Here is an 18,655-nt window from a genome sequence, read left to right on the forward strand (position 1 = left end):
GTTTCCTTTAGAACTGTTGAGGCCCCGTCTCCATAGTCTTTCCCAGTTCCAGAAGCTTGACAGTTTTAATAAATGCTCGAAGTTAACACCGTGTAGGGCAAGTTTCTTTCCCGGTTCTTAAATACAGGTGTTCTCTTTTACCCCTGGAACCACCAGACAAAAACATATTTGTCTGTCTCTGATAATGAGGAACAGACTTGAGCCTGGTAAAGGGTCCTTAAAATCGTGTCTGTGTCTGAGAACCACTTTAACTTAGGTTCAGTTTTAGAGCTTAATACAGAATTTAAATAAGCAAAATGTTACAACAGGAAATGTTAAATATGTACAATTGAAGACGTTTTTAGCCATGTGTCTCTGAGAATATGGTGTTTGGAGTTGGGCACCGAACACTCACAGAATACGTGTATCACTGCTGAGGGTCTTGGCAGTAGCTTCTCAAGATTGGCTCCCATGGTCCCTTTTGCGTAGAACGAAGCTTGCTTTACTGGTCTTTAAAGACTTTTTGCTAATCTTTCCTTATCTGAAACATAAATGTCCATAAAACTGTTGAAATCTTGTACTTTTCCTTTACAGCCATATCTATATAAACATTTTATGTTGTCATTTGTTTTGGTGAGGATTACCGGAATCATTTGCCAGATATTGGGGTGTTCTAATTTGATGTCCAAGGAACTGGACTTTCTTAAAACTACTGAATTAAAAACATTCCCGAAAACCTATTTTACCATGAAAGTAATCTAAATTCGTCATGAGAAAGATTGAAAAATGTCAGTAACCCCAACACATAAGCATATAGATTAAAATAACTAAAAGTGGGGTGCCTGGGTGGCTCAGTCGGTTGAGCTTCTGACTCTTGATTTTGGCTCGGGTCACGATCCCGAGGCCCACGTCGGGCTCCACATTGAGAGCGAAGCCTGCTTAAGATTCTTTCCCTCTGCCTCCCCCCCTCCCCGCCACGTGCACTCACGCGTGCTCTCTCTCCTAAATTAAAAACAAAAACAAAACAACAACAACAAAACTAAAAGCATTTGTTACCTATCACTGGAATACAACCACTTTTTAAGATTTTGGTGTAGTATCTATTAAAATGTAATCACTTCAATTCTGTATAGTTAGTTTAAGGAGTTAAAAGATTAGTCCTGGAAAATTCACACAGACCTCTCCATTTTCTCCAAATTTTTATTATGAAGTATTTTAAGCCTGTGTAAAATTTCAGAAAACAGATAGATTTTGTGCCTGTATATCCAGCACAGTGGCTCCATTTAGAGGCCTGTCCTTCTTTGGAAAAGCTTTCTTATGATCAGTTTTAATGAGCATTTTAATATATGGTCATTTGTTAAAATTTGGTGCAGTTTGATTAAGAATGTGAGTTAGAATGCACAATGAAACCAAGTACAAGAGGCCAGTTGATGCAATAATATATATCCTGTTATATTTTTTCTGTTTATCAGAGCTATTTCAGCTGCAGTTTGAAAATGCGGACACCGCCCTTTCCTAGGGAAAAAAAAATCGACCCTCCAAACTAATAGACCTATCACTGAAGGAAAACCCTGGTTTAACTTCCCAGCCTTGTTTGTCCTGGTTTAAAATAATAAAATGTTAAATTTCCATTTTTTAAAAATGTTTATTTTTGAGAGAGAGAGAGAGAGAGAGAGAGAGAGCATGAGCAGGGGAGGGGCAGAGAGCGAGGGAGACACAGAATCCAAAGCAGGCTACGGGCTCTGAGCTGTCAGCACAGAGCCCGAACGGGGCTCGAACTTACAGACCATGAGACCTGAGCCGAAGTCAGGCCTTAACCAACTGAGCCACCCAGGCGCCCCCAAATGTTAAATTTCCATTTTATTTTGTAGTTCAGGAAAATGCCACGTTACCTCATTTTGATCTTTACAAAATCACTATGAGGTAGGTAGGGGCACTGGCATGTGTAACCTCCTTGCTTTGAAAAGGAGGATCCTGGTAGCCTATCTTTCACCTCGTAAAGTGGTCGAGCTGGGACTTGAACCCCTGACTTTTGAATCCATGTTAATTTAAAAACCACACGGTGCTTCCTTGAAAATTCCTACTTCCTTTTCTTCCCAGATTCTTAGTTCAGTTTGGGTCTTGATCTTTGGTTACACACTCTTTTTGTTGTGGTAAAACGCGTAGAAGGTAAGATTCGCCATTTAACCCTTTTGAAGTGTACTGCTCTGTGACATTGAGTGAGTACGTTGCCATTGTTGTTCAGCCATCACCGCCCTCCACCTCCAGAACTTTTTCATCGTCTACAAACGCCTTTTCACTTCCATGTTGTTTGACCCTTCGGTGTTAAATACTTCGGCGTGTGTGGTGTGGGCTAAGTCGCTACAGAGGAAGCTCCCAGAACCGTTCCCCGCTACCTGGGATCGTCTCCGCACACGGTGGCTCCTTCCTGCGAGGTGCCGCGGTAGACCGAGGGAGATACAGAGTCTGAGAGAGAAGAGACCAGAAGTGGGGGAAGGGAGGGAGGAGGGAAAGCCTCTTTCCTGCCGGTTGACTTCGGTCTTGTCTGCTGCTTGCTCAGTTTAAAGCGTCAGTGGGGACGCACGCAGGGGAATTGAAAATTTACCACGTGAAATTCAGTCACGACTTGGAGTCTGGAATCAGAGTTTCGCGAAAGGTTCGCAGGTACCTCGTTAATACAGACTTCCCTTCGCTGTGGGACTCAGCCCCTATTAAAAATATTTTAATCTTGTCTGACAGGGTTTGAACTTTTTGAAGAGCTGCCAACACCCACGTTCAGCTTTGGAGGCAGATCTGGAAACAGTGTAACAGCTTTGGTTTTCCAAAAAACGCGAGACTTTTCACTGGACAAATTCAGTTAGCTTTGTTAAGAAGCTCCACGTCAAAGTAGCCCTGACACAGAAAATGCACGTGCAAATACGTGCTTAGTAAGTACCGCAGGATGTGCACGTGTTGAATGGATACGAAGGGTCGGTAAAGATACGCGCTCACGGGGGTGGTTGAGTTTTAGAGACCAACCGAGAATCATGTCAGGTTTTCTTTTGTACTTGGAATGTAAATCTTTTTCTCTTCGATTAAAACTTTTCTGTAACTGCTGAACAGTTAAAAACTTTAAAGCAGTAAATGAATTTCCAGAAAGCACGTGCTCTTGGTTTTTGTGCCTTGGTGAAGTCGAATCGAATGGAACTGCTTGTTCAGATTGGGTGAAACGACTCCAGGGCCCGGGTCATAAACACCAGCCTTCTTCGTGTTTTATTAGACTGTTTGTGAAACATCATAGGTATACTTACTGTTTGGGGTTGAATGGTGGTTATTTAAAAAAAAAATTATTTAATACCCGGGAAAGTCCCCTAGTTTTCGTGTATACAATTAAAGTCAGATAAATGTGTGAGTTGATCAGGAAATATTTATTGAGCTTGTTTGTTGCCGCCAATGGGCTTTGCTTTTGTTTATTTATTTATTTTTTTTACCCGCTTTGAGGGAAAAACAGACGTAGAAAAGACAACTAACAGATACTGTTATCTGCTGGCTCCGTGTTAAGTTACGTTACGTTAAGTTACATTATCATATTAAATCAGCGAATCCTCCCGATACCTTGTGAAGGTGTGTGTAACCTACGCCTGTCTCCGCTGGAAGGACGAGTACAGGGTGGAGCCGGGATTCTTTGGGTCTGACTGTTCCCCTGGCCGTTCCCCCGGCATATTCTGCTTCCCAGGTGCTAAGTAAGGCTCTGCCTTAATGGCAGTTGCGGTTCAGTGAGGGAACCAGGACTGGTCTGGAGAAGACGCTGCCAGGGAAGTTAAGTAGGATTTTCAGGAGCTCTGCCCCTCCTTCTGGTGCCCGTGTTGGTCTGTGGGCCGGAGCCGGCGAGCCGTCCGTCCTTCGTCACTTTCCCCCACCTCCCTTTTGTCGTGACAGACTCTTCTGCGAAGGGAAGGGGGGTGTGAGCTGGATGTGTACCTAGAAGCCCCCGGGGACGCGGGGACAAAGATGTTCCCGTTAGGGCCGGTTAGCAAGAGAAACAGTGTATTTATTAACGTTTTTTGAGAAGATAACGTGACCACGTGACGCCATCGTTGCATTTGGGCTAATACTTTAATACGGGAGCCGCTACACAAATTTGAAAGCGACACAGTTTTTGATGATTTTCAGCTATTTGGGTCTGTGGGGTTTTTGTTTGTTTGGCGCATGTTCATCCGGTAACGAGCGAGTCTGGCATCACAACCCTGTCTCTCTCTATTTTGTCCCTGAGTGGGGCGGGGGCGGGGTGGAGGGCAGAGGGGTTTGGTTTAGATCCACGTTCACCAGCCATTAAGGTTGCTACCTGCCTGGCACGAGATAACCGCAGACATTTACATAAGCTTTCAACACAAATCCGATTGTTTGAAAAGCTCTCATTTTTAGCCAGAGTGGCTGAGAAGTTCCTTCAAAATGTATGTGATTTAAACTTGTGAAAAACTCGTCTTGATTTTACAAACCAGGCATGGGATCTTAACCCACGGAAACGTGGTTTATCATTTACCAAGGAGGTTTGGTCTTTGTTGTGTTTTCGTATTACTCTTTCTTGATGTCAGATGTGACAATAGGACGGAAGCACTTTTTCAGAATTTTGCGTGGCTACGTGTGCTGTTTTAAAGCACTGCTCTGACAGACTGGGCTCTCCGTGCCGCCAGACGGAGACATGGGGTTTGATTCACTGATCAAACCCACCGAGCGGGTCTCCGTTGAAAAGCTCCTCGAGTCACCCTCGGTTGGGGGCGGCGGTGGTGGTGGTACCACCCATTTGCTCCCATTTGCAAAGATGAAGCATTTGGGGGGGACCTTGGAGCTGTTGCTAAGGTTAGGAGAAGGGATTTGTCGTCTCTCCCTGTCAGCGAATCATGCCGGAAGCCAGCCCCCCAGAGATTGCAGTGAGAACAAATGGAAGGTACCAGAATGCTAACAGTCAATTCGTGTTTCCAAATAACACCACACTTCAAAAACCAGACCCGCAGGTGCCCCCCAAGTTACCAAAACCGGCCGCAAATATGTAACTCTTGCACTTCGGTCTGTTATGTCACGTGACCGTGTGGGGACCCGGAAGAAAAGCGGTTTCGAAAGGGAGCGGTCAGTTCTGTGGTGAGCGCTGGTTTCTCTGGATGAGAAGTTGGAATTGCCACTTTATTTCATCAAAAGATGCTCTAATTTTGAGGAAACTTGTTTGAAGTGCAAACGAAGCTTCTCTCTGGAGCCTGCACAGCTTCGTTGCTTCTCATTAGGACGTCACAGCCTCAGTAGCCGGCGCTTCTGTGCTCGGGAGGCGCGCAGGCCGGTCCGAAGGGGTTTGAGGCCGAATGGGCCGGTTACACCGATGAACAAGTCGAAAGTTTTCAGAACGTTTTGCTTTAAGCCAGGTGCACGAGTTAGAGTTGCTTTTTGGGACTGGCGTTTATGCAGATGAGAATCAAACCTGACACTACTCTTGGCAGCTCGACTGAAGCCATTTTAAAATAGTACAACTGTCCCTGAATGATCCCCCTCCCCCCTCCTCATTGTACTAGCAGCAAATTTTCCTTTCTTCTTCGTCTGCGGTATGGATGCGATTTTCTGTTATTTGGGGGAAAGAAGGGAGGTAAACCTATACAAAAAGCGTTTAGTGTTTGCAATGAATGATATGTTTTCAGTTCACTACTATTATTTTAAATTTTCTGTGATACTGTGATGTAGTAATGTAGTGTATATATATATATATGTATATGTTAATTTACGTTCATCCCGAGTATAATAGAAGCTTTAATTTTTAAGAAACCTATATTAGCCTATAGCCTTTGAAATAATTTTCCTTAAATTGATATGCAAAGAGAGTATCCCTGCCTGTGTCAATAGACTTTGATGTATGTTTTCTTAAATAATTTTATTTTATATATTTACACACGTGTGTATGTGTCTGGTAGCCCCTGATGAAAATCTCTACAAATGTGAAAAATCCGTTGCTCTCCAGGCCGGCATTCTGCTGTGGGGAGACCTGGGTTTGATTTCCTGTTTTTGGCACTGTGAACTAGAGTGTACGTGCTCCAGAGACAGCTTTCTGCTTTGAAAGCAAGGGACCGAGTGTCTTGTGTTCCACAGTAGTAAAACCTCTTTAGCTATTTGTGTGTGTGTGTGTGCGGGGGGGGGGGGGGGTGTTGATGGGCTCTGAAAGGAGTCTTGTCTAGTACACTTCACTGGAAGGAGGCTGCCCATGACCTAGAGCTTGATTGTGGGAGACGAGAAGCATGCTAGGTTGAAGGACAATTGCTTAGTGGGAAAAAATTAGGAAACCCTTGTCATTTCTCTGTTAGGCAGGAAACAGAGATGTCCTTAGAAGAAGGGGGAGCACAGGAGCATGTTTTATTAACAGTTAATGGAAGAAAATTAATGCTAATTTATTCGTCATACACACCATGCAATTTGTTAGAAAAGTAAAAGAATAGTTTGAAATTCTTTGGTCAATTGATGGATTCCTATGTTAGGGGCATAGAAATGAAACTCAACATTAAGCAGACAAACACCCAAGCCCACAGGCTACATAAATGCTGAATAAAACCAGCTTCACAATAGAACTCTGAAAAGCGAGGGGGAAGAAGCCTAATGAATGATTGAATATGACCTTAGCAAAATCCCTGGCGTGTTGTTGAAAGATCATTCATTTCCAGCTTAGATGTCAAGATGGGCTCCAGTAACCAGGAAAAAAAGAGAGCTTGAGTCGGTACTTACTGAGTTTTAAAAATCTTTACAACTCAGTGCATTAGACTAATCATTAAAGGGCTTCTCGAACTGAATTTTGAGCGGTCACTGTGTAGACCTGTGGTTTAGGCCCAGGGAAACCAAATTAAAAAGATAGGAATAATTCACAAGACATGAATGTATCAATATCCTGCTTTTATGAAGTAGAACTTCAAAAACTGGATGTAGAGGCTGGCAGAATGTACTTTTGTCATGCTGATACCATTGTAAGAAAGACTTACAACTAAGAGATCAATTGTGCCTTAGAGTATTTGCAAATTACTTGTCCAGTTTCTAAGAGGAAGATAATAAAAAAACCCCAAATCTACTTTTTTTCATTTTTAAGTGGCCCATTTGGAAGAAATGATAAATTCTTTTATGTTTTAAAATATGTATTGTTATTACCGCATCAGAAAATAAGTACTTTAGTGAGTCATCTTTTTTGTGTGCATGCTACTCGGAAGCTTTGTAAGGAAAGCAAATGTACCGTATTTGTTTTCCCAAATACCTACAAATTTATACATGAACCAGCGATGAGCATATCATGGACATCGTATGAGGAGCCTTGAAAGAAGTGTGAAAATACTCCAGTTGAATAAGGGCACCGTGAACTGTATTTCTCATTCTTCATTAACATACTTACAGACAGGCAGGTTAGCATTCTCTGGGATTCTCCGCGGCACTGGGCGCAGTGCTCCCCGCAGCGCTCCTGCCATGCCCTCCCTGCCTCTTGTCAAGGATGGACGCAGTTGTGGGGGGGGGCAGGGGGAGAAGCTAAATGTAGAAGAGAGTGGGTGCTGCCAGTGCACGTTTTTCTCCTAACCCCTCCTCGTGTATGAAAATGTCAGTCCTTTGTTCCCATCTAATTTTAGTACATCCTGGCAAAAAAAAAAAAAAAAAAAAAAAAAAAGCCCACGTTAGGATGCTTTCCAACCATGGAACTTTGAGGGTGGGGTGGGCGGGGGAAGGGTAGAGGAAGGAGCAGTTTACATTCCATGTCCGGCTGCCTTTCTGCTACAGCATCTCGCCCTTACTCTGTTGATTTTGGTAATGAAATAAATTTAGATGCACTGAAGCAGCAATAATTAAGTTTTCCTTCCATGTCCTCAACAAGAAGCCTAGCTGGAGTGTGAATGGGGAAAATCATAATATGGCATTTAATAAAACATACTGGGCTGAATTAAAGAGCTGTATGCAAGTTTTGGAAGACAGGCCTGAAGTTGTGAATGAAACACACAGCGCGTTGTCTTATTTATAAAATGTAACCTTTGAGGCCCAGTTGTGACTCAGCGAAAGGGCTTCTCTGCTGTTGTTTTGAATGGGAATAATACTTGCTGACTTTTGAGAAGCAATCCTAAACGAGGCGCACGAGTCAGAGCTGTTTATTCCGTGTGGGAGCCCTAACATGTCTAGCAGGAAAGCTCTGATTTTGTGAAGAGAACCAGTTGGGTCAAAAAAAAAAAAAAATTGATACTATAGTTTGCTCAAGAGAGAGGATTGAATTCCATATAGCCTCGTAGGTTGGAAGTGCCGACTAGTGTGGTTATTGTTTAATTAAAAAGTAATTAACTGGATTAAACTATGAGGGGGATTCCACATACTGGACCTCACTGTGAAATAAGCCCGTCTCTTGGAGAAGTTTGTTCATTTAGTGCTCTGAGGTTTCCTCCTGTAATCTCTGTATGGTGAAGGTGCTAACGTAACCAGAAGTCAGAGGGATCATCTTATTATTACTAAGTCCTTTGATTAATGATTTAATTTATGACAAATGCAGTGTCAGATTATTTTCTGGCCTTGAAATTTGATTTGTTTTGGTTCCTTTCATTCTAAAGTAACAGAGTGTTTAAAATCTGGTAAGTAGTAGAATAAATATGAAAGAGAAATGATTATTTTGAAATATTCAATTTGGGAGGAAAAAACGATTGCAATATAGGCAGGTCGCTTTCCTTTTCTGGGGTTCAGGTTTCGTCTCTGTAAAATGAGGGTGGTCAGTAGGTGATATTTAAAGTTCTCCACCCCGGTGCTGGTCAGCTTGGGCTGCCGTTGGCTGGGTAGCTTAAACAACAGGAATTTACTTTTCACAGTCTGGAGACCGGGAAGTCCAAGATCAAGGTGCCAGCAAGGCAGGCTTCATTTTGAAGCCTCTGCTCTTGGCATGTAGGCAGCTGCCATCCCCCTGTATGTTCACACGAGCCCCTTGTGCATGCCTACAAGGGAGAGAGAGAGAGCACGAGAGCAGGTTCTCTTGTGTGTCTCATAAGGGTGCCGATTCCGTCATGAGAGCCCCGCCTGCCTGACTTCACCTAACCCTGATTACCTCCCAGAGGCCCCATTTCCAAACACTATCACATTGAGGGTTAGGGCTTCAACTTGTGAATTTGGGAGGGGGTTGACACAAACATTCAGTCCATAATACCTGCTGAAGTTGATCTAAGGTTTAGAGATGGGTCTGCAAAATAGGTCTCCACAATAAATGTTTAATATTTATTTTGAGAGAGAATCCAAAGCAGCCTCTCCGTGCTGTCGGCACAGAGCCCAATGAGGGGCTCAGTCTCATGAACCGTGACATCATGACCCGAGCTGAAGAGTCAGATGCTTAACCAACTGAGCCACCCAGGTGCCCCAGGTTTCTGCTATATATGGGAAGTTTAAATACTCCCATTAGCTAAGAATCAGTTATTAGGTCATTTTACAGTTCTTTTAAACAACGGTATCTATGTATGTGAAAAAATATATGTACGTATAATAAAACATTTGGAGCATAAAATCATGTATTTTTCCATCTATAAAACATCTTTGTACATTCATTGGTAAACTTCAGATTTGAGTATTGTTTGTCCCTGGTGATATATTTGATAATTTAGTTTGTATTCGTTTGACCATAGTATATTTTATCCAAGAAACTTAGAAGTTTACATCTGATTGTTTAGTCTGCTTGGATTGTATGTATAGAAAGATCGAGATCAAGATTGGGCCTGAGTAGGCACACAGGACTCACACTGACAGGTGACCTAATTTAGCACCCTGCAGCCCCAGGGCGCTGAGGCTTCTACCTTCTCATGCCGCACAGAGACCCTCGCTCGGGTGCAGTGTGTGAGTGTGCCCTTCTTAGGCCTTGTACCTCTCTGGGCTACTGCCTTCCTGTCCTGTACCTGCTTTTCCCCTCAGTGACACCGAAGTATGTTAACGGTGCTGGGAAAGTGCCTAGTGGATAGCATACACTTACTTAAACTTGGTTTCCCTTCAGAACATTTCTTTGGAGCAGGTTTGAGAAACGGAGACAGAAACAGTTGTGTAGACTCCACGTAATAGGGGTGTGAATGAGTATTGAGTAAGAAAAATCAACGTGAAGCCACTTAGCATGATTCCTAGCAAACGCCAGTGCCAGGTAAATGTTCTCTCCTCCAAGAATCCGTCTTCCCATTGGGGCTGATAGATTGACTTGTTTGAGATTTTACCCCTCAGTGCCACTGAGTTATGTCTTCAGGTCCACTGTATTCCAAGAGTGTTTTGATGGCCGGGAGAGGCCAAGTGGTGGATAGGTGAGTAAGAGTGAAAATTTGGAACAGGTGGGCCTTCCAGAATTTCTTAAAAAACCGTTCTGTGTAGCTGCTGCTTCTTTAGTCATTTTCAACAAATGATCTTTATGATGTGTTTTAGCAAACTCTAAGGATACTCACATTTAAGGTCGTTATCTGTTTAAGTGGTAATTATTTAGTAATAAATGTAGGTATGATGGGGAAAATGTTCATTTGGGTGCATTTGAATTGAAAAACAAATGGCCAAGGACATGATGCACCTTCCATCATTAGGTCTGAATGCTAAGGTGTTATTTCCAACAAGGGAACCGAGAGCAGGTCCTTCGACTAACCATGCATCAGGTTCAATGAAGGTTGAGTTGGATTTGGGTCTTACCTGGCATTGAGGAAGCAGTGGGGCAGGGTTTTATCATTGATTTCCACCTTGCATCATCTAGATTGAATTTCTTTGATCAGTGAGTTGTATTTTGTTTCCTCGTTTTATGTTGAGTTAACGGTGCCATTCACAGTGACATTTCAAAGTTTGAGGTTGGTTAATACTTTAAATAGTTTATCTGATTTGACCTTAGTTTATAGTGGAACTGACAGTGTAGTATGTTGTGTACATCGAATCAGTTGTTTATCCTACCTAGTCTAGAAAACATTTGGTTTTCAGATTTGTATACTTAACCTTTTTTATTGGTGGGTAAGTGAATATCCCAGTGCCTGGACCCGGCTTAGTGTGACTAGAGAAATACTGGCCAGAATAGTGTCACTATCTCTAGTCATCCTCAAAGAGCTGAAGTCTTTGAACTATTTTTTTTTTTTTATTTTTTATTTTTTTATTTTTTGGGACAGAGAGAGACAGAGCATGAACGGGGGAGGGGCAGAGAGAGAGGGAGACACAGAATCGGAAGCAGGCTCCAGGCTCTGAGCCATCAGCCCAGAGCCCGATGCGGGGCTCGAACTCACGGACCGCGAGATCGTGACCTGGCTGAAGTCGGACGCTCAACCGACTGTGCCACCCAGGCGCCCCTGAACTATTTTTTAAAAACTCTATAGAGAGGAGATCAATACGTTAAGGAGGTATGTCCCTAGGATGGACGTAATAAAAGCTTCCCTGAGTTAGGGAGTTTAGTGCTATGGTGGTTAAGTAACCTGGATTTGATCACGACTTTTGTTTTTTGGGGAGGGTTTTTTTGTGAAAGTTAAGAGAAGCTGTAAAGTAGTAGTTAAAAAGCAAGCTAACTTCTCACATCACTTCTTCTTCGTTTCAGGTCAGGGGCAGGGTATGTGCATACAAAATAGGCAAGGCCAGTCCCTCTTATAATGGATACAATAAAACAAAACATCTTTGCTTTTGGTTAAAACAGAAGGTTGACAAACTGCTGAGGAGAGTTAAGAAATTCACAGGCTAATATACTATGTGGGGCACATGTTCTTTTCATACTGCTCCCAAGGATGTTCTACCCTTTGGAGCCGGAGACTGATTATTTTCCTTGATATTTTAAACCCAAAGGATTCAGTCTTTAGATTGGGTATTTAAACTCTGTGAAATCACAAACTGTATGTCGTTTCACAGTTTCCTTTCTACATAATGAAAATGAAATTCACTCGGTTTCATTTTTATGGGGATAGGCAGGATAGCAGTGGCTTTGAGCATATCACTAGGGATGAGTTAAAAATAGATTTTTCTTGAGGCAGTGACATTATATGGTAGACAGTTGACAGGAGAGAAAAATTAAGGCAGATTTTGGGCTTGTATCATCAATACCAAATCTGAATTCCACTAAAGTCTGTATAAGAAAAAAATGGAAAAGATTTTCATTTGAAGATGATAGCAGAAACATTTAGTCTGGCTGTGCTGTTGAAATATTTTCTAGATAAAACTCAGTGTATAACAATATGAAGATACTGTCACTTGTTTTTAGCTGTGTTTTTGGTGGAGGGTCTGAGGTCAAGCTAGGTTATGGGTGAGTAACCATGTTAACAGTGATATCAATTAGAGTCTCCTTCAGCTCAGATCATAAATAGATCAGGGAAAGGTCAGGAATGAATTATGCTTTTCATTGTTACTATTAAAATAGTAACACAGGTTTGATAAGTTTTACATACACCAGTAACTTTGAATGTAAATTGTGAAGAGCCTTCATTGTATTCCTTTTGTTTATTTACCATGCAGAAACTTTTCACTGTCTTCCTTTTTCATGCTGGTGTTTTCTGGTAGCACATAACACCAATAGCTACTATTGCCAAAAAAAAAAAAAAAAAAAAAAAAAAAAAAAAAAAAATATATATATATATATATATATATATATATATATATATATCTCAAAGTTAAATAAGTTTTAACTGTTGCTCTGTTCTTTTTAGCTTGCATTACCCAGAGCTCTTCATCCAGTGAGTTGCAAGCGTGACATTTGCTGTGTTTTCAGCACCTGCCAACTTGGAAACCGGGGTTTGTGCTCAGGACTTAGGCTTACAACCCACACTTTGTGGTGCACAATGCTGTCCCAGCTGGCATGCTTCGTACCTCAATGGTGCTAGACGTTTGGTTACAAAGCTGTGCGGATTCACATGCGCTGATTTCAATAGGCATTCCGCTTCAAGCTGCTTTCAACTCTCATTTTGTATCAAAGGAGTTAGATTGGTATCATTAAATTCACTGCCATGGTTATTTTTCAATGAAAATACATTTGTTTTATTTAGTTCTTGAATCAAAAAGTAACTTTGTCTTCAAGAATCGAAGTGCCTCTTAAAAAAGGTGTGTATATAGATAGGGGAGATACCTCTCGCTCTATGTGTAGATATTTCTACTTACCTACCTTCCTACCTGTCTGTCTGTCTATGGATATGAGAGAGATTCCAGCCAGAGCTATAATTCCTTTTCCTCAGTGGAAAAGTTTCAGAACACAATATAAAAGATCAGAAAGGGAAGAATGGAAGGATTAGTGTGTCCTAACATGCATGTGTAGGTAGGGCTGTTAGTTGTAGCTGGCTCATAGATGAATAAAATCTACATTAGAAAATTGTCCCCATAGTAGATTCAGATTTTTGGCTTTTATCTGTAACCAAAAACTTGCCATATTTTCCAAAGAAATGTATTTTGCTAACTTGTTTTCCGTAGCCAGTCTTTTTGAAAATGCTTCAGGTGGACTTGGTGGTGTTTGTCTTCCCATCATCTATTATAAGCAACTTTAAAAGGTTCTGCTTTAGAAAAGATCTTTTCAGATTTAGAAAGGACAGTGTGAAATGTGAATGACTGGCTTTTAATACAACAGTTGTGACAAAGAGGCAGTGGCTTTTGGAAGCCGAATAAAGGGGTTAATACACACGCATCTGTGTACTGTGCTGTTGGGTCCAATGTATAACAAGTTTGATGTTTGTTTCATTCACTTTATTCTAAAAAAGAATATACTGTGTTATTCTCAGAGATAAACTAGTTTATGACTTTTTAGTGGTGAGCTCTTTTTACAGCTATAGGCACACATAGATTTGATGGGTTAAACTGAACAACATTGGCTCGTACTTGATCAGACTTCAAAGCTTAGCTCCTTGTTGCTTGAATATCACATTCATCTGCTTCTGAAGGCACAAAAATAAAACACCCACTAACTACCTAGGACACTCCTTAGTGCCTATCAGAATCCAACCTTTACCCTCCTCTGCACAAATGTGCTTAGGTGAATACTTTATTAGCTTGTTGATACAAGTTATAGTTGGTTACACCCTTTCTTAATAAAATACACCCTTACTGTCTCCTATTGCTTAAGAGCTTTACACTTGGAATAGGGCAACTCTGTAGTGTAGAATTTAATTCAGTTTAAATTCTCCCAGTTTTGAGGAGACATGATGGATGCGTGCTGTACGCACAGGCGTTCCTCCCTTTGGTAGTTCTGCTTTGAGAGGGGCCAGGAGAGGCAATATTGCTGTGCGTTATCCCTGTTTCATTGATCGGTCTTGGAGGGAGACCGTATGGGATCCCTGCATTTTATAGTTCCCAGGTGTTCGTGGCTTACCCCGGTTAGTGTTGGTCAATGATAATGGAAAAGTTACAAGTGATCATTTCGGATTATTTATGGGTTTATTCCTAAATTGACTTACGAATTTGTGTTTAGTTGCCTGGTAGTGCTCTAAATCTGGTTTTGATTTGGTTTTGACCTTTAAGGATCGAACAAAGGTAGACACCCCCCCCCCCCAATACAGCTTACATTGTTTTACATCCAGAGTTCAGCTGCATTTATATTTGCGCTTCTGAATTGAGCAAAACTCTAATATACAACCTTTGGGTAGGACTTTTTAAGTAATAAACAACTATGTAGTATACAGCCTTAAAGAGTGGGGGTGTTTTAGATGTATAGGACTTAACTGCATAATGTGGAAAGAGCCACATAGTATCTGGAAGGTAAAGCGATCCAGGCCTTAATGTATATACCGGTTAGCTTTTGGAGATTCAAATTAAGTACATGAGAAATAGCCATTCATTGGTTAGTAGCACAAGTCCTTGAGCAGGTATTTTAGTTTGTGCATTTGCAAGAAAGCCTCAGAACCAGAAAAACAGGCTGCTTTAGGTTGGAAAGGAGGCGTTGCAGTAAACGGGCTTGCCATGACCACAATCCTTGGAATTTTCTGAGACTAAAATCATCCCGAAAGAAACAAGAATCATGGTTGCAATAATTGTCTCCAGGCTCTGGACCCCTGCATTTTATTTTCTGTGTTGACCTGATGAACTAGTAATTGTAGGAATAAGCTGAATGTTTGCCAGCAGGAGTCACTCTAGGCTTCCTAATAAAAAGTAAATTAAACTATATTCTTAAAGCTCTCAAAGGCCGAGGTGACACTGTGATAAAATGGCATTAGGGAAGTGTAGCAGTATTCTCAAATTATCCCTTATACCTTTCTTTGTTTCACTTAGGAAGACTTAGTTCTTGCTCCTTTCAAAATTGGCCCTTGATAAATTCTTTTAAAGCAATGTTTATGGATAAGGATATCAGAATCTTAGCATTCTCCCTGTTAGCTCATTTTGGCTTTTGTGGGATGAATGGGTCATATCCCACATCATCTACTTGAATGAGTAGACTCACGTCCTTCTGACTGTAGGTCATCCTAATCAGAAGAAACCACTGGAGTGAGCTGTAGCTCGTGTGAAAGATGTTAGCTCATGATTTTCTGAAAAAGAATGGGTCCAGTGTGAGAGAAACTGAAATATTTCAGCAATAGCCATGAAATATAAGAGTTTCCCAAGTGCTCAAGAAGTTAATTGTTCATTTATGTTTGATACTGGGATTGAAACATTGGATTAAAACCAATTAAATGTTCCTAGAAGCAACAGAAAAAGTTTCCTGATTTATGAATAGAACCATTCAAATGGCGCAGACACAATCCATGTAAAGTAATGAGGTGTTTTGTTTTTTTGGCAAAGGAGAACACAAAACAGGCATAGGGGAGTTCTTTTAAAAAAAAAAAAACAAAAACCTCCTCCTTAAAAATCTCTTTGGATACAAGGTCAATAAAATACACTAGTAGGACGGAGTAATGGGAAATCTAGGGGTTCACTTCACAAGGAAAACAATCCCCCTCCCCCAGGTGAGCAGTACAATGAAAATGCTCTGCTTATTCTATCAGGGTTACATTCCTGAACTTAAGTCAACATCCTAAGTTACAGAACGAAACATGCTCTGCCTCTGCTTAGCAACCACAAATCCTTCCTTCACCAGTTGCATATATTTTGCATGTGGCTTCTGAAGTACACATTCCTTTATTTCGATCAGCGCCCCGAGTTAGGAAACTAGCGCTTTATTTTCCCAAAGTGTAACAACACTAACACGCCCCCCCCCCCGTCCCCCGCCCCCCGCCGCCCAGCACGCCACCGTAATGATCGTTTCTTTGAAACCTCAAAACCCAACAACCCGGAAGCTGGACGTCTGAAGTCCACGCGGCCCAGGATTTTTTTGCCCCGGTTCGGGCTGGGGCGGGGGGGGGGGGGCGGTGGGGTGGCGGGAGAGACGCCCGCGGGACCTCTGGCCCCGGGCAGCCGCGGAGGAGGGGGGTGGTGGTGGCGGCGCGGCCCGGGCCCGGGGCCACTTCCCGCGTCCCGGGGCCTCGCAAGCGCGAGCTCGGCGCGCGGCTCGGCTCGCAGGACGCCCTCTAGCCCCGCCGGCGGCGCGCCGCGACCCCCCCACTCCCCGCCCACCGGCGGCTGCGCGCACTGCACACTCGCCCGCCGCCGCCGCCGCTGCCGCCGCACGCCGCCCGGCTCCTGCACGCCGCCGCCGCCGCCGCGCCGAGCGCCCGGGCCCGCGACGCCGCCGCCAGAGCGCCCGACCCAGCGACACGCAGCCGAGGTCGGGCGGCCCCTCGGCGGCGGCGGGCGCGGCGGGCGCGGCGGGCGCGGGCGGCCTGGCCGGGGCCGGTTAAAGGGACGAGTTGCAAACAGTTCAGGAAGTGACAAGTCGATTTCCTCCTCCCTGGGAGCCGCTCGGTACAAAGCGCTCGGCGCCGGCAGGAGAGCGTGCGCGCGGCGGACGCGCGGCGGGCAGCCGGGACGACTTGGCGAGCGCCGGCGGCGACGGCGCGGGGCCCGCGCTCGGAGCGCCCCGCCGCGCACAGTAAGCGACCCCGGGCCGCGCGGCGGCGGTGGCGGCCGAGGGGCCGGTCCCGAGCGGAGGTCCCTGCCGTGTGCGCCGCAGCCGGCGGCTGGAGGGACCCTGCTCTCGCGTGTGCTGGGCTTGCCCTTTTAAGATTTTTAAATTGTTACTCTTTTTTTTTTTTTTTTTTTTTTTAATGTTGCTGGTTTCCTTTTTTCCGCCTTGTCTTCGGGTTGGTTCGGGCGGTTTCTCGGGGTGCTGAGTGTCGCCTCTGGTGCAGGCGTGAGACTTGTCAGAGCGCCGCCAGGGGAACGAGCCAGCCCGGCCCCTGCGGAAAAGTCTGCGCTTCCCCGGGGCGGGTGCGGGGCCGGCTGCGCCCGGGGGTGTGCTCCTCTCCGCGTCTCAAGTTGAGCCCTGGCTGGCGCCAGCGGCGAAGGCGCCGGGACCCGGGACCCGAGCGCCCCTGCTAACCCCGAAGTTCCCGCACCGTTTGCAGACAACTCTTTTGTTCGCGGAAGTTTGCGTCCGCCACCCCCGGGATGCGGACGCTCCGCGGCGGGCTCCGTGGCTGCTGGACCGGCCGGGGCGGTCGCAGTGGGGGGTGAGGGGGCGTTCTGCTCCCGGCTGGGGAAGCCCGCGGGGTGGCCGCGGCGGGGGTTTGCGGAGCGGGGGGCGCCGGCGTGGCTTTGCACATGGCGAGAAGGGCCGTCCGGCACGGGCACACTGGTCGAGTCACATTTTTGCCAGTCCTTGATTTGCAAGCCTGTGGGAGTCAGCTTTCCCGCTGGGAGTTTCTCTTGGTGGGGCAGGGACGTAGGAGGCGAGGACACCTAGAATCCGGGGAGGGCCCTCGGTGTGCATTGCCCCAAGGGGCTTCTCGGGCACCCCCAGCTCCCCACCCCCGCCTGTAGACTTGGGGAACAATGCTCGAGGCGCGGGACAGAGCGGCGGAGCACGGGCGAGTCGTGCGAGCTAGCTTGCACGGGTCCTTCGCCCCCGGAAGCCCCCCGAAGCCGGGCTCCCTCCATCTGACCGCCCGGGTTCATTAACACGTACTGTACTTCGTACGATGGTGAACAAAGAACGGCTCTTTGCAGCATTTGATGAATGGGATTCTGCCTCCTATAGGCCACACTCCGAGTCTTCCATACGTTACAGTCTCCGGACTCGGTGGTGTTGGGTGAGTGGCCCCTGCGGAGGGCTGCTTCAGGGGCCGGGACCCTGGGGCAGGGCATTGGTGCCGCCGCCGCCGCCGCCTCCGCCGCCGCGCTTGTCTTGCCGGAGCGGGTGCAGATGGAGCCAGGCTGACGGTTGTTCCACAGGAACAAATGTTTGTTGAATTGTTGGATGGCGGAGACAAGGGAGTGTTTTCTATTGACTGCTGCAGGAGTTGGAATGGCATTGTTTATTGGCCTGGGAAGCCAGGCAAGCGTCTTGTGCTGCCTACAACGCATTAGCAGACTTCCAAATGACATACTAGCATATGTGTTCCCAGCACTTCCCACAGGCTGGAAGGGGATCCCTCCTTGCTCCAGATCCTAGACTCCGTTGAAAGATGTCACCTGGTCTGAGGACTTGGGAGGGAATGGAGTTAGTAGACCTGGTGAAACTCACTGTTCCGGACTTGGCCAGGTTTTGGTTTCATTTTAATTTATCCACTTAGCAGTGACTTGTCTCAGTTACAGTTTTGATACTGAATTGCAGATCTGTGGGGTTTTGTTTCCCCGCCCCCAACCCCATCCCTTAACTGGCGACCGCTAGATAAAAAACCAGAAACAGCTACCTCCCGTTGACAGGCCCCTGTTAGTGGGAGGAGGTTTGTGTTCT

The 18,655-nt window shown here is 44.9% G+C and overlaps 1 protein-coding gene across 4 annotated transcripts in view; it reads left to right on the top strand.

Moving 5' to 3' along the window:
- The window catches only part of EEF1AKMT2 (EEF1A lysine methyltransferase 2), a 70,470-nt gene that overhangs the window by 16,344 nt on the left and 35,471 nt on the right, over positions 1-18,655 (top strand). The window contains exon 6 of one of the 4 annotated variants that reach the window (XR_003972776.1): positions 2,719-2,906. The exons of 1 other annotated variant lie outside the window; for it this stretch is intronic. Coding sequence is in view for 2 of the 3 variants with exons in the window: in XM_030334172.1 (XP_030190032.1) it covers positions 2,719-2,840 (122 nt within the window). In the remaining variant the exon portion in view is untranslated. Of the gene's footprint in view, positions 1-2,718; positions 3,121-12,614; positions 13,577-18,655 lie in introns of those variants that run through there. 2 more of the 4 variants (XM_030334173.1, XM_030334172.1) reach the window with 2 other exon arrangements.

This window comes from Lynx canadensis, chromosome D2, assembly GCF_007474595.2.
Source record: "Lynx canadensis isolate LIC74 chromosome D2, mLynCan4.pri.v2, whole genome shotgun sequence".
Lineage (NCBI taxonomy): Eukaryota > Metazoa > Chordata > Mammalia > Carnivora > Felidae > Lynx > Lynx canadensis.